General features: G+C 38.1%; 1 protein-coding gene across 4 annotated transcripts in view; it reads right to left on the reverse strand.

Moving 5' to 3' along the window:
* Nucleotides 1-16,722, reverse strand: part of LOC127454688 (forkhead box protein N3-like) — a 122,261-nt gene that overhangs the window by 54,501 nt on the left and 51,038 nt on the right. For all 4 annotated transcript variants that reach the window (XM_051722058.1, XM_051722061.1, XM_051722060.1 and 1 more), the window contains exon 3: nucleotides 2,510-2,646. In XM_051722058.1, coding sequence (XP_051578018.1) covers nucleotides 2,510-2,646 — 137 coding nt within the window. The remainder of the gene's footprint in view (nucleotides 1-2,509; nucleotides 2,647-16,722) is intronic.

The raw sequence follows: 16,722 nt of genomic DNA on the forward strand, positions 1-16,722 counted from the left end.
TCACAGAGACAGTGAACAAGGTTGGACACATGGCTATCTACAGGTATTGATGATAACATTACCAGAACAGTCTACGCCTTCATCCCATCTGTCCACCTGACCAACATATGGATGTCTTCAATAACCACAATAAAAGTCGCCTCCACATTACAGCTTGCCACATGTTCTTAAACCACGCTGCGATTACTAAAACAGCAAGGATGAAAGAGTGCTGTGTTAAAAATTTTAACAGAAAAGGACTAGTGTGTCAGTCTATGACTCAGCTGATTCGTGTGAATCTTAGGAATGCTATAAAAACCTTCATTCTGCTTCCTGGGAGCCGCAGAGGCCAGATAAACACTTTATTACACACTGCTACACGCAGATTCGCCATCTGGCCTGAGAGAGAGAGAGAGAGAGAGAGAGAGAGAGAGAGAGGAAGCCAAACCGGTGTATCCAACACTTTAGTGCTATCTTTGCAATCCTTACCCACACCTTACACCAGGGTGTGTAAGAACAATAGGAACAGAGGGGAGGTCACTTTAAAAACCTTATTAGCTTCGATCATTAATATTAATTAGATGACAAAGTTTGCCCAGCAGACCCAACTGATTTTATGAAAAGCAGGTAAGTGGGCACTAGTCATAGCAGGAATACCGCTTACCGTTTGCATGTTTGTTCACTCCAACGGCGATGCAAATTGGTTGGCAGTGGCTTCTGCTTGATTTCAAAGTCGCAATTTTTTTTTCTTTACACCATGGTCAAGCAAAACATAAATAACAATTATGAATTGCTAAAAAGTGAGGTGGATGGATTTCTAAAATGTTTCTAAAATTTTTGCTAGTTCTAAAAAGAATGCAAGTGCCACTGCAAATGAGCTTCTCTCATAACGCTCAAGAACGTGCGACGAATGTCATGTTTTGACTGAAAAATTACTTCCACTTTGTATGCCTTCAGAGAACTATGAAAATGATGCTGGAGTTGCATAGACTTCTTTTGTAATGCTTTTGGATCTTTTTAAGCTTCAAAATGAGTCACTATCAACTGCTATTGTATTGAAATGATGGCCTCCGATATCCATTAAAATATTTCCTTTCTGCATAAGAAAGAAAGTCATCGAGGTTTGGAACAACATGAGGGTGAGTAAATTATGACAGAATTTTCTCTTTAATATAGAAAAAAATCAAAACCCTCATGGGTTCTTTAAAGCGCCACAATTTTGAAAATAGTATTTTTAGTTTATTGTGGGCTGTTGTTTCGGAGAGGTGTAAGCTAGAGGGAAACTCAAGGGAGACACTGGTGAGATAACGGGGGCCCTTTTCTCAGGAGAGAAAAAAGAAAAAAAAAAGAGACTTAAAAGGATAGAGAAAATTCTTCTGTCATTATTTAGTTACCCTCATGTTGTTCCAAACATCTATGAGCTTCTTCCTTAGAACACAAAAGGATATGTTAGGCAGATTGATAGGGACTAATAACCTCAGTCATCATTCACTATAATTGCATCTTTTTTCCATACAATGAAAGTGAACTGTGACTGAGACTGAAAATTCTGCCTAACATTTCCTTTTGTGTTCCAAGAAAGAAAGGAAGTTATATGGGCTTGAAATAACCTGAGGGTGAGTAAATTATGACATAATTCTCATTCTGCTCTCCATTTAATCTTACTGCTGTCTAATTGAGATATTAAAGCAATCTAATTTATTATTATTATTTACTAAGGGAGGAAACGTATGTATTTTCATTATATATCCTTACATGTATGCAAGGATTTTCATTTCTATATTATGTGGTGCAGCATTTGGCAGATGGTGCAATTTCACCTCCTGCACACATGCATCTTGGGAAAAGCCTTTTTCTTTTTTAATAAATGACCTTATTCAGCATCTACTTGTTGAGCTGTGAGAATGTTTGCCTTGTTGAGGCAGCAATGTGTTTGCTGTATGCTATAACTGCTGAACAGACAAATGCAGGATGCAGTGAGAGCAAGTCATGTGACAGAACGGTACCCAAAAACATCCGAGCATGGCACCATTCTCCGCCTCCTTTTTTAATCAACCCGCTATGCATGAGCAACATCTGAAGCCCACCCCCATCCGATCTCTTACTAAAGCTGTCCGATTTAATTCAATCTCTTTAAAAACATCCATCTCCGTTTCCCTTTTCTAGCCACTACGCTAGCTGCCCATTTGTTCCATATCCTTTGTTAAGGATGATATGCCACTTTGGGTTTTACAGTAAAGCAATTATTCTGTCTTGTACAGTCGAGTGGCTGGGAGCACGCAGACCTGTTAGCTGGATCAAAATGAAATGGAGCGGTGCGAGAGCTCTCCTTGCCACCGCCAATGGGTTCCACTGCTAACTGATACCACTAGGGACATAAGTTGCAGGCTTTTGCACTAAAATATTGCACACAAAAGTGGCTCAACTTTTTAGTGAATTCGACACAAAGAGAGAGAGAGAGAGAGAGAGAGAGAGAGAGAGAGAGAGATGAGGTTAAAAGGTCAAAATGTTCAGTGAGCTGTGTGTCTACCTTTGATATGCCTGAGGAGAGGTGGGTGGCATCGTGAACACCTGGGAATAAGGGTGATAAGGGGTCTTCTTTAGCGCCTGGATGAGATTCTGCCTGTACTCTGGGTCTATGCACCACAGGGAGCCCTTTCCAATACTCTGTGAATGGAGAAAAGAAACACAAACATACAGTCAGGACAGAAAATTCTTCTAAATGTGTCCAGAGGCAACAATGACGACTACAGCATCCAAGGACAGCCTACTAAAACAGGTCAACATTTTTCAGCTGTACTATACTCACTGTCTGTCAGGGAAAATCTGATGTCTGAGGGCCTCTGGCTTTACCCGTTTGCTCAGACCAAATACGTGCTATTCAGGAGAGTGGATTTCAACTATACATTCCTTTTTTATGTTAAATCACTTTCACATCTGAAACATCAGGTATAGGAAACATGAATATTTTATGATGAAAGTTTAGCTATACAGGTGCATCTCAAAAAATTAGAATATCGTGGAAAAGTTTTTTCTGAAATTTATTACATATAAAGTGAAATATTTCAAGCCTTTTTTTTGTTTTAATCTTGATGATTACGGCTTACAGCTCATGGAAATCCAAAATCCAGTATCTCAATATATTAGAATAAAGAATTTATAATACAGAAATGTTGACCTTCTAAAAAGTATGTTAATTTATGCACTCAACACTTGGTCGGGGCTCCTTTTGCATGAACTTTTCCACGACATTCTAATTTTTTGAGATGCACCTGTAAGTATAGTATTTTCTTGCCTTAGCAGTCTACTGGTCACCTCAGATACCTTAGAAAGGGGGGCTGACTTGATTTGCATCTTTACACTTGGTATTAGCATGGTTTTTGGATGATCCAATCACAAGCGTACAAGCGAGACACATCACCGCTTACACCTGGTCATAATATGCATCTCGTTTGACCACTTGTGTTCGGATTTTGAGGGGAGGTTCTCTTATCTCATGACGACATACATCAATTATTACGTTGGTGTGTTAGTGCATAGTAATAAACCAGAAAGGAGTTAGAACCATTTCTTTTAATCATACTTACATTTACAATACAAGCGCAAACATGACAAATAGGGCAGAATTGTCAATTATTTTAGTGGAATACCTGTTCTAATTGAGCTTCAGATGTGCATGCTTCTTATCTGTGTCCCTGCATGTTGATATCAGATATATTGAAGAAGTTCTTTTGCATGCCATGTCCATTTATCACTTTGTCAAATTGATCGATTCAATTTGATTGACAGGCGAGTAGGCAGTTCTTTGCTGCTGTTTGAACACATTCGAATGGATGTGCATTTCCACTATGAGACCAATGCATTTTTCAACACTTTCAACCACCTCAGACCCCGTTTTGGACATCATTTACATCGACCTAACGTTGTCCCATTTCAAACGGATCATCCAAAGCACATTTTAATACCAGGTGTAAATGGGCCTAAAAGGACTCAAATGTAGCAGTTGCTGCCTCCTGTATTGCAATTCAGTGTCGAATCAACAGTGCCACAGTGAAAGAAATTATATTTTACCCCAGTTGTGAGTTGGCAGTGTGAATAAACGCATCCTACTATTGCACTGTCTTCACGGATTGCATGCAAGAACAAACATAAATCCCAACCAAAGAAGACCAAATCGAGAACGAATCATTCTTCGAGTTGTTTTTTTTTTTTTTTTAATGGATCAGTCAAAAAGACTCAAAAACTCCTGGTTATCAGTATCAAGTTATTGGTTTTAATTAGATTAACATTAATGAAACCTTTTAAGTAGTAAGTGAATTAACATCTGACTCGCTTGGATATTTAAATGACAATGTATAGTTCACAAAAGAGCAATGCTGTTATAAATGGTATTTTAATAAATAAATAAATAAATAAATAAAAGAAAGGATTTGCTCTTAGAGTCTGGCTTCAAAATTCAAAGCACGCACACTACCGCACTACCTGTTCAGCACATTCGATTAACAAGTCCTGAATACACATTTAAAATAATTTGAAATGCGCTTTCATACTGTACAGGGTAAGCGAAATATTTTTATTTAGCTGAATCGATGGGTTAATGATTTGTACTGGCAGCAAGATAAGACCAGTGCAGCAGGGGAAAAAATTTGAACCTGACCACCTGCATCACCTTGACCTCTGTACTGGCCAAGAGCTGATGTTGACCAATTAAATGGCAAATAAATAAATCCATCAAAACCACAAGAAGTGCAAAATACATACAAGCACAGATGTCTGTACATGCACGCTACAGACCACTTAGATAAACTCAGCATTTTAAAACACCTCAGTGGGAGAATGCTCCTGATATGTAAATTAGTTCTCCTGACAGATCTTGCTTAAAATGAGAAAACAGCAAAATATCACTTTTAAAGTAATGTCAGGAAAAAAATTATTTGAGCTTATTAGTATGGACTGCAATCAGTGTTATATTATTGAACCCCCATTTTTCCATTCTGAAGTTTATCCTTTTATACTGTCAAAGATTTACACTACTCAGCAGGGAACAGACTATAAACCATGGCAAAAGAAGTTTAGACTATCAAAGTGCTTTTTTTAAAGTGTAAGCCATTTACTTTCAGTTGGGCACTTCAAAGTTTTGGACAGCGCATGTTGTTTTGTTAGACAGACTGTGTTCTCTCGTTGAATCAATAGTCATGACCTTCAGACAACTGTCAGAGTGTCATTCTGTGTGCCCTGGGGTAATACACACACATGGCCTGGACTCCATGTCACATTCAAACTTTGTTATTCTCGACTAATAAAACAGACTGTAGAATTTGCTTTTTATAGGAGCTTGTTTTCTTTTCATTAACCATTTAAATCTGACATCCCTGCTGACTATTGTTAATCAATTTAGGTTAGGAATTGGGTGTTTTTGGATAGGGTTAAAATATCTTTAGTAATACTAGAATCCCACAACAAGAGCTAAGAAATGATAACACACTCTATTGATCGCTGCAAACCCCAGCGCATACGCTCGGTTCTTTACCCACTGTATTTGGCTTCAGTGGAAAGATTTATACCAGCACAAGTCAAACAATTCAAACCCTTGGAGTACTTTTGCAAACAAAATAAACAGCACATTTATTTGACAAACAATTCACTTACAAGCATGACTCGATGTTTAAAAGTTTGACCAGAAAAGGTACACTGGCAAGAATAAAAGCATGTTACATTCAATAATGTTTTAATATCTAATGCATGATGGACACATTACTATTACTATTACTAATATAATTTGAAATAATACAATAAAAATAAATATAAATTTAAAATAATACAAATATAATTTAAAATATTTAAATTAAATATTAATGTTTAATATTTAAGATAACAATTTAACTGCTACAAATATTACCATTATAAACTAACTATAAACTACCGCTAATTCTATACAGTATATAAAATTAAGTTTGATTATTTGTATTTTATTCTAATTATTATTACAATTATTAAAAATATAATAATTCTTGTAACAGTTACATTGAATAGCAGGTCTATGGAACATAGCAACAGTCATATGTAATATTTTCAGGATGGAATAGTCTTTCCTAGTGAAGAAAACCATTTTCTTCCAAAAGCAGAGAATGCATTTATTCTTAGCACAAACTGACATTCTCCACCTAATTAAGCTGTCAACTTTCCATCAGCATGTTTTAAAGCCATACCTTGACCAACCACAAAGATGAATTGCACCATGAAAATCAATCCTTAAATGGCCCGTCCACTTGATGTGAATGCTCTGATGGAAATGAAAAATAGGGGAATTAAATGGAAAAAAAATTTAAGAGGAAAATGGGGGCAATGAAAAGGTTGAGGGAGGGGATAGTATATGAATTTATATATACAGGTGCATCTCAATAAATTAGAATGTCGTGGAAAAGTTCATTTATTTCAGTAATTCAACTCAAATTGTGAAACTCGTGTATTAAATAAATTCAATGCACACAGACTGAAGTAGTTTAAGTCTTTGATTCTTTTAATTGTGATGATTTTGGCTCACATTTAACAAAAACCCACCAATTCACTATCTCAAAAAATTAGAATACATCATAAGACCAATAAAAAAAACATTTTTAGTGAATTGTTGGCCTTCTGGAAAGTATGTTCATTTACTGTATATGTACTCAATACTTGGTAGGGGCTCCATTTGCTTTAATTACTGCCTCAATTCGGCGTGGCATGGAGGTGATCAGTTTGTGGCACTGCTGAGGTGGTATGGAAGCCCAGGTTTCTTTGACAGTGGCCTTCAGCTCACCTGCATTTTTTGGTCTCTTGTTTCTCATTTTCCTCTTGACAATACCCCATAGATTCTCTATGGGGTTCAGGTCTGGTGAGTTTGCTGGCCAGTCAAGCACACCAACACCATGGTCATTTAACCAACTTTTGGTGCTTTTGGCAGTGTGGGCAGGTGCCAAATCCTGCTGGAAAATGAAATCAGCATCTTTAAAAAGCTGGTCAGCAGAAGGAAGTGTGAAGTGCTCCAAAATTTCTTGGTAAACGGGTGCAGTGAATTTGGTTTTCAAAAAACACAATGGACCAACACCAGCAGATGACATTGCACCCCAAATCATCACAGACTGTGGAAACTTAACACTGGACTTCAAGCAACTTGGGCTATGAGCTTCTCCACCCTTCCTCCAGACTCTAGGACCTTGGTTTCCAAATGAAATACAAAACTTGCTCTCATCTGAAAAGAGGACTTTGGACCACTGGGCAACAGTCCAGTTCTTCTTCTCGTTAGCCCAGGTAAGACGCCTCTGATGTTGTCTGTGGTTCAGGAGTGGCTTAACAAGAGGAATACGACAACTGTAGCCAAATTCCTTGACACGTCTGTGTGTGGTGGCTCTTGATGCCTTGACCCAAGCCTCAGTCCATTCCTTGTGAAGTTCACCCAAATTCTTGAATCGATTTTGCTTGACAATCATAAGGCTGCGGTTCTCTCGGTTGGTTGTGCATCTTTTTCTTCCACACTTTTTCCTTCCACTCAACTTTCTGTTAACATGCTTGGATACAGCACTCTTTGAAAAGCCAGCTTCTTTGGCAATGAATGTTTGTGGCTTACCCTCCTTGTGAAGGGTGTCAATGATTGTCTTCTGGACAACTGTCAGATCAGCAGTCTTCCCCATGATTGTGTAGCCTAGTGAACCAAACTGAGAGACCATTTTGAAGGCTCAGGAAACCTTTGCAGGTGTTTTGAGTCGATTAGCTGATTGGCATGTCACCATATTCTAATTTTTTGAGAGAGTGAATTGGTGGGTTTTTGTTAAATGTGAGCCAAAATCATCACAATTAAAAGAACCAAAGACTTGAACTACTTCAGTCTGTGTGCATTGAATTTATTTAATACACGAGTTTCACAATTTGAGTTGAATTACTGAAATAAATGAACTTTTCCACGACATTCTAATTTATTGAGATGCACCTGTATATATATATATATATATATATATTTTAAGTCAGAAGTTTGCATACACTTTGGTTGAAGTCATTAAAACTAATTTTCTTAACCACTCCACAGATTTCATATTAGCAAACTACAGTTTTGGCAAGTCGTTAGGATATCTACTTTGTGCATGACACAAGTCATTTTTCCAACAATTGTTTACAGACAGATTGTTTCACTTTTAATTGACTATATCACAGTTCCAGTGGGTCAGAAGTTGACATACTAAGTTAACTGTGCCTTTAAGCAGCTTGGAAAATTCCAGAAAATGATGTCAAGCCAATTAGCTTCTGATAGGAGGTGTACTGAATTGGAGGTGAAACTGTGAATATATTTTAAGGCCTACCTTCAAACTCTGTGCCTCTTTGCTTGACATCATGGGAAAATCAAATAAAATCAGCCAAGACCTCAGAAACATTTTTGTGGATGTCCACAGGTCTGGTTCATCCTTGGGAGCAATTTTCAAAAGCCTGAAGGGACCACATTCATCTGTACAAACAATAGTACGCAAGTATAAACAACATGGGACCACGCAGCCATCATACCGCTCAGGAAGGAGACACATTCTGTCTCCTAGAGATGAATGTCGTTTGGTTACGAAAAGTGCAAATCAGTCCCAGAACAACAGCAAAGGACCTTGTGAAGATGCTGGAGGAAACAGGTTGACAAATATCTATATCCACAGTAAAACAAGTCCTATATCAACATAACCTGAAAGGCTGATCAGCAAGGAAGAATCCAATGCTCCAAAACCGCCATAAAAAAGCCAGACTACAGTTTGCAAGTGCTCATGGGGACAATAATGACTATTGTTATGTTTGGAGGAAAAAGGGTGAGGTTTGCAAGCCAAAGCATACCTCCAAAATTGTGGCAAAATGGCTTAAGGACAACAAAGTAAAAGTATTGGAGTGGCAATCATTGACCTCAATCTGCTAGAAAATTTGTGGGCAGAACTGAACTCAGTTACACCAGTTCTGTCTGGAGAAATGAGCCAAAATTCCAGCAACTTATTGTGAGAAGCTTGTGGAAGGCTACCCAAAATGTTTGACCCAAGTTAAACAATTTAAAGGCAATGCTACCAAATACTAACAAAGTGTATGTAAACTTCTGACCCACTGTGAATGTGATGAAAGATGTAAAAGCTGAAATAAATAATTCTCTCTACTATTATTCTGACATTTCACATTTTTAAAATAAAGTAGTGATCCTATCTGACCTAAGACTAAGAATGTTTTCTACGATTAAATGTCAGGAATTGTGTAAACTGAGTTTAAATGTATTTGGCTAAGGTGTATGTAAACTTCTGACTTCAACTGTGTGTATATTCACTACCGGTCAAAAGTTTTGAAACACTTGACCGAAATGTTTCTCATGATCTTAAAAATGATAGGTATGTGTTTGAGTAAAATGAATTGTTTTATTCTATAAAGTACTGACAACATTTCTCACAAATTCCAAATAAAAATATTGTCATTTAGAGCATTTATTTGCAGAAAATGACAACTGGTCAAAATAACAGAAAAGATGCAGTGTTTTTAGATGCAAATAAAACAAGTTCATATTCATATTTAAACAACACAATACTAATGTTTTCACTTCGGAAGAGTTCAGAAATCAATATTTGGTGGAATAACCCTGATTTTCAATCACAGCTTTCATGCATTTTGGCATGCTCTCTACCAGTCTTTCACATTTCTGTTGGGTGACTTTATACCACTCCTGATGCAAAAATTCAAGCAACTCTGCTTTTTTGATGGCTTGGTTCAGGTCTGGAGACTGGGCTGGCCATGACAGGGTCTTGATCCGGTGGTCCTCCTTCCACACCTTGATTGACCTGGCTGTAGGGCTGTCAATTGAGCAGAGAAACTAAATTCGAATTTTTACCTTAAATATTTTCAAAATTAGAATAATATTCAAATTTTAAAGTCAGCTGATTCTTAAACTGACATTATCCACAAGAGGGCGCAATAAATATATAAACCATACAGCACCATTATATTATTGCAAAGAACATTCCTGGCTGTTAAAAAAAAAAAGAGCATTTCATTTTCAATTGTATGTAGGGTAGCAATATTCCAAGATAGCACAGGTATTCGTCTGAACTCTGTGGTGAAGTGGCTCAAACTATCAGCCCAGGCCAGGGGCTGTTGAAACAGACGGAACACAACAGAATGGAACAGAACGTGAGGATCTGGAGACACACATTTCCAAGTTGAACATCTTTCCTGACAAAGCGTTCAAAAAAACGAATTGCTTAATATGAGAAAGGCTTATAAGAAAGCAAGACGCAACAGCCAAGTACCTCCTCCTACTGTAAGGTGCTGTTCACACCGAACGTGTCGCTTTTTTCCAATCATCCATTTGTTTTCTTTGTAAACGTGCGCTCGACGAACGTCTTGTTTTTCTTTGTTTTTGTTTATTCAGCATCTCACGCAGGAGCGCAGTTTTACATGCTGTGTCTAATTAAAAAGAAGTTTAAAAAGCATATTCAGACACCTGCTTTCTGTTCAACTGTATTTGTTGTGCTGTATCTAGCCTTTTTAGCGCAAGAATGCGATCGATCTGAGGTCACTGTCAGTTCTTGACACACATCCATAATTCGAATGCGGTTTTAGCATTCAAATGTCCATTTATTTCTTAAATTCGATGGATATTCAAATTTTTTTTTGACAGCCCTACCTGGCTGTGTGGCATGGAAAATTATCCTGCTGGTAAAACCAATCTTCAGAGTTGGGGAACATTGTCAGAGCAGAAGGAAGCAAATTTTCATCAAGGATAACCTTGAACATGGCTTGATTCATGTGCCCTTCACAAAGACGAATCTGCCCGATTCCAGCCTTGCTGAAGCACCCCCAGATCATCACTGATCCTCTACCTCGTTGTATAATGGTTAGACGGAGACCTGGAGAGGCCTTCAAGCCACAGTGTCTTGCACCCACTGTGAAATTTGGTGGAGGATTGGTGATGATCATTTACTCACCCTCATGTTTAAAACCCATGTGACTTTCTTCCAAGGAACACAAAAGGAGATGTTACACTAAATGTTCAGTCTCAGTCACCACTCACATTTTTTGTAAGGAAAGAAGGTGCAATGAAACTAAATGGTGATTGAGACTAACATAGTGCTTAAAGGGATAGTTCACCCAAAACTGAAATTTCTCTCATCATTTACGTACCCTCATGCTGTCCCAGATGACTTTCTTTCCTCTGCAGAACACATTTTCAACTCTGTTGGTCCTTTCAATGCAAGTGAATAGTGGCCAGAAATCTGAAGGTCCAAAAAGCAGATAAGCAGCATAAAAGTAATCCATTAAATTTCCAGTGGTTAAATTCACATCTTCAAAAGTGATATGACAGTTGTGGGTAAGATCAATATTTAGCCCTTTTTTTTACTATAAATAACCACTTTCACTTTAATTTGTGTTCAGCGGAAGAAAGTTATACACATCTGGGATTGCATGAGGGTGAGTAAATGATGAGAGAATTTCCATTTTTTGGTGAACTATCTCTTGGGTATTACATATCCTTTTTCCACGGATAAAGAAAGTCCTACATGTTTTGAAAGACATGATAATTATATGATGACAGAATGTCCTGAACTTTAAGCAGACAATAAAGCTTCCAACAAGGACACAGCCATTTTGAAAGGGTGTGATATGTGATCATCAAAGCATTCAGAGTATCAGATTATTCATATATGCTCCATGGAGAGGAGGCTGCTCTGGTCTATCTCTCCAAATGTTCTGTAATCATGAGAAATCAATATGTTTCAGAGCACTTTGCCTCAGATTTATCTCCATCTCTTCACAGCTGGTGTGTCCGTCTGAAGGCCAGCTCAATGGCACCAGCCAATAGAGTTTCCAATCAGAGAGGGGGTGAAAAAGAGAGAGCAGAGCCAGGGAAAAAGGGGGAAAAAAAACACTTGGATTACACTGGTCTCCTAGGCAACAGGCAATGGTGGTGTATATAAAGACTGTTTGATAGTCTTGGCAGAGAGATCTTTCACTCTCCCTAAGAAGCATGGGGCCTCTAAAGATGCTATATTCCATTATAAGCAGTAAAGTTAATCCTATCAGTTCCCAAGCAAAATGAAAGGCCTGCTATTATGAACCTCCCCCCTCCCCTCGACCCAACTGTCCGAAGTCCCCATCTTCCACACTCAAGACTTAAAAAATTTGAAGAAATAGAAATTTAAGACCCAAAGCCAAGTTCTAGAGCCATAATTATGAGAAACGGCCACTATCTCAATTCTGCAATACTTTATTTTACAAAATACCTCAGTTTCTATTAAGTTGTGCTTCATGCTTAGTCCAGAAACATACTTAAAGCAAGTATGTGTACGCAGATGCGAGCGCTTGGCAAACACACGGCCAGGCTGAACATACGTTATGAGGTACCAAACCTCAGTACTCAAGGGGGCGATAGAGTTACCTTCAAAAGTTTGTGCCGTTAAACCAGATGTGTTATTATTCAAGTAAGTTACTATAAATATATTGACTTTACCTTTCTAATATACTCTTCAAACTGGTGCTCTGCCATTACAGTAGCTCATCATTGAGAATGCAACATGTAATTTCATTGGGTTATGAATTGCAATCTAATACATCGAGCATGCGTAGCTAGAAGCGTCTGTGTTCACGCACTGGCGTAGAGTATGTTTTGGCCTTTAGGGTATAAACCCTTGGCACATAACTCGTACTACACCAATTGTGGTACAGAAAAATGATACCTCAAATTTTGTGGCTTGTTGAAGAAAAGTGTGCTACTACTTTACCTAGTGCTTGGATTTATGTATTGTTCATGTGGAGGATGACAGAACACGTGAAAAAAAAAAATTACCATAGACTTACATTAAGAGAGTAATCTGTGCAATATCAAGAGATCAGAGTACAGGATCTGAGTATTGGGCTTGAGCTCTAATAACTTGGGTTACTACGTAACCACCCAGAACACCCTAGCAACCACTTAGCAATGCCCAAACAACCAACTAAAATACCCTAAAACCATATAGCAATGCCATGTCAACCACCCAAACAATGTTGCTGTAATTTTTACACAGCATGCATTACTATCCAATTTATTAATCCTGTTTTGTTATTATAATTTTATTAACAGTGAAAGTGTGTGGGGTGGGGGGGGGACAAGATTCGAACCTGTGCACCACGGCTCCAGATCATGTATGCTAACTGAAAAATCTCTCTACTTCTGAAGAAAACTACTCATTGTCAGCTTGCTTCCATACTTAGCAATCATTTCAACTGCATAGTGTGCTGATTTCCTAAATTGAGTGCCTTAATGCTTTCTTGGTAAGGTGATCTATATAAATGCAGACATAGACTGCACTGAAACATGGATAAATCAAGGTGTCCAAAAGAACATCATTGCTTTGGTCTCCGAATCCCAGCAATCATCAGCTGCTAATGGCTACAGCCCAGGGGTCAACATCTCTTCTGTGGCTCATGGCTTAAATCACACAAAAGTGTACCGTGAGATGCTCTGTGATTGGTGGAGACGTGGTGGTTGGATCCATTCACTGAGATGAGCTCAATGCACCACCCCCATCCTATTCTTATTTTCTCTTTTTCTAGGGGTGTGCAATTCATTGTGAAGGTCGAGTAGACTATGAAGATCCACCATGGCAGTGTCTCACAGAGAACATCTGAAATACATGCCACACCTCCAACAATCAACATGAATGCTGTTCCATTCAGCCCACTCTAATCCAATCAAAAACAACAGCAAAAAATGGCATGCTATAAAACAGATTGTTCTGACCTGAAATTCTGATTGGTTGAACCACATCCAAAGCATTTGTAAAATAGCCAATATATGCACAGCTGAATTCTGTAGTGATGCAACAAGTTGTTTGTAGATTCACAACTGTAAACAGCCTAAATTATTTGGTGGAAAAATTATTTTGATTCTCATTATTATTACTTAATGTAACTATTTATTGATCATTAGTGTAAAGAAAACAGTGTACTATAGTGAGGATGAGAGGCGTAAATTTATCTAAATTAAGTGTTCATTAACAAAAATGTATTAATATGGAAGTGGTCAGAGTGTGTTGCAGCTAAAGTTAACATTTTCCCAACTTTTGGTCGCACAATGGAGCGTCACTTTCACAAACTCTTCTGTTTTTTCTCTACATCCTTGTAATGCACCATTTTCATATAAATGGCATTCTCTGGCTCTTGAAACATATTTAAATGTTGGACTAAAATGTAACAAAAATATATGCAGGTACATTTTGTGTTCTATTGTAATACTGGTGCATTTAACTGATTAAATATAATAAAATTATGAAGTATAAATAATAATAAACTGTCTTTTTCTAATTTGCTTAGTTTGGTTGATATGATGGTTCCTCTGTTTAAAAAAAAAAAAAACATCCTTATAAATAGAGAGAAATTGAATATTGCTAAAACTTTTAAAAATATTACGTTTTATTTCACATCGCTACAGTGAAGCCAATAATTTTATTTGACACCAAAATTGCTCATGTCAGAACCAATACTGAGGGAGTGGAGAAAAGATCAAAGAAAATTTGAGTTTGCTAATGACCTGTGTAATCCTAATTAAAGAGGATTCCTTTGCAGAGCCTAAAGCCAACCAGAGTACAGCAGATACAGAAGTAAAAGCCGATGACATGATAAATTGAGACAAGTCCTGTTCTCTCAGTGCAGTTTGTGCCAGAGCAGGACCCAAGACACAGTGTGTGTGTGGGTGTATGAGTGTGTATGCATTTATAAATTTTTTGAGTGTGTACGCCGTGCGTGAGGCAGGTGTCACCACTGATGAAAGGTGGCCAAATCCAGCCCCGCTAAGATGTATCCCCACAAAAATCACATTCTCAAGCGAACTGTCTCTCTTGGCGTGTCTGCACCATGTTTATTCTGACACAGTCACCGCACGCCAAGATCACACGCAAGCAATATGTTGTCCCCCACGGGCACAGCATACGGCCAAGAGGCATGAGGAGAGAAAGCCTTGGAATGAAATCAGTGACTCAACCTTGCGAAGGAAGTGAAAAGATCTGCACATCTACAACATTTTAGCTTTAAACTAGGGATGTGCACAATGACTATTTTTACTGATGTTTAAACTGAATTTTTTCTATCAAAGAAACTTGGTCTAAAACTTGGAAACCCTTAGAAAACAGTCAAACAACATTGTGTGTATATGCGACTGATTTTAAATACTTTAATGTCATGAAGAATCAAATTTTTCTTGATATTTTCACATATAAGAGGTCTTTCTACTATAAAAACATACTGTAAGCTGCAAGAACGCCTCGCTCTCTACTTCAATGACTACCCTACATCATTTGGGGTACATTAATTCATGACCGCCTCTACAGTGAAAAATCATCAACGCCTACTTAAAATCATCGCACCCTTGGCCCTGCCCACTGGTGCTCAGTTCGTACTCGTAGTCCTGAACACCAAAGGGGACCCATCTGGACTATTTTGGATTATTTTTTTATATATTCATGCACTAGACAGACATCTTTGACCGCTTGATACATATCTTGAGCTGCTTTTAAAAGACGCGGTGTCAAGTTACAACTCTGAAGAGGAGAATCCATTTAGTTTCATTCAGCTGCTGTGTCTCTTGTTGTTCTGAGCACGAACGCATCAGGGATGCTGTATGTGTGTGCGTATAGTTCACACCATGCTTTGGACTATGTATGTGCATCATGTGGATGTGTCTTCATCATATTTCAGCATCGACTGTATGTTTTTGCGGGTCATGTCATCGTGGATTGCTTGTGAACCAGCCATAATGTGATTCAAGCTTTGCAAAGCAACTATTATTGAAGGATGGGGCAGTTAAAAACACTTGGACCCCATGCAAAACAGTAAGTAAACCATTTTATTCATTAATATGTCAAATGTCATGACTGTTTGATAGTTTATGGTGCTAAGTGTTAACAGTTATGCTTGAGATGAGCAGTTTAATATATTTGGATGCAATGCGTTGGATGTGCATTTTGTGTAATCTCTGAAATGTAGTTTTATAATATTGTGGGGTTGTTCATTCTCTTCTGATTGAGTTTCAAATATGGCTGATTTCGAGGGGCTGCACGCTGTTAGCCAGTCATAATAGTGGCCATTTAAGATGAAGTTTTAAAGAGGCGCTTAGGTAAAGACAAAAAAAGGAGTGCATCAAAGCTGTTCTTATTTTGTGCTTTACAGAAGAGCTGCTGGTAATTTTGGTGAGAAACAAACAGACATACACATATCCTGAGGACAGCTTGTTACATAAATTCACTTGTGGTCCAAAGGGCAGAGAGCTCAGCAATGATTAAACTTTTCCTATGTCCATCCCAGTCACTTGGAGTCCAAGACCTCCAGGTGGACAGCAAAGGGGAATGATATCAGGCACCTGAAGATCTGCCAAGAGGCTCTTTAAGTGCAGACAAATCAAAGACATGCTGATTTCCATAATCAAGGTTGAGGAGATTTCTAACACAAAGATTATCTCATTTAACAACACCTCTCACCCTGACAGACATGTATTCAACACACAAATTCAGACACATTGCACTGTCAGTGAAAAGACCTACTGATGAAGCACTTACAGGTGCTTTATCAGTAACAGACTAACAGAGAAGTCGAGCAATCTCTAAAATTGCTCAACTGTACAGCTCAAATGACAGCATTAGCTGCAATTATCCTTTCATCTGCTTTAACATTAGGCTTGTTAACAGTGGTAGACCCAAAACAGATCCAAGGCGCTAGCTCAGTTCTGCT

Source organism: Myxocyprinus asiaticus, chromosome 17 (genome assembly GCF_019703515.2).
Source record: "Myxocyprinus asiaticus isolate MX2 ecotype Aquarium Trade chromosome 17, UBuf_Myxa_2, whole genome shotgun sequence".
In the NCBI taxonomy this organism is placed as follows: Eukaryota; Metazoa; Chordata; class Actinopteri; order Cypriniformes; family Catostomidae; genus Myxocyprinus; species Myxocyprinus asiaticus.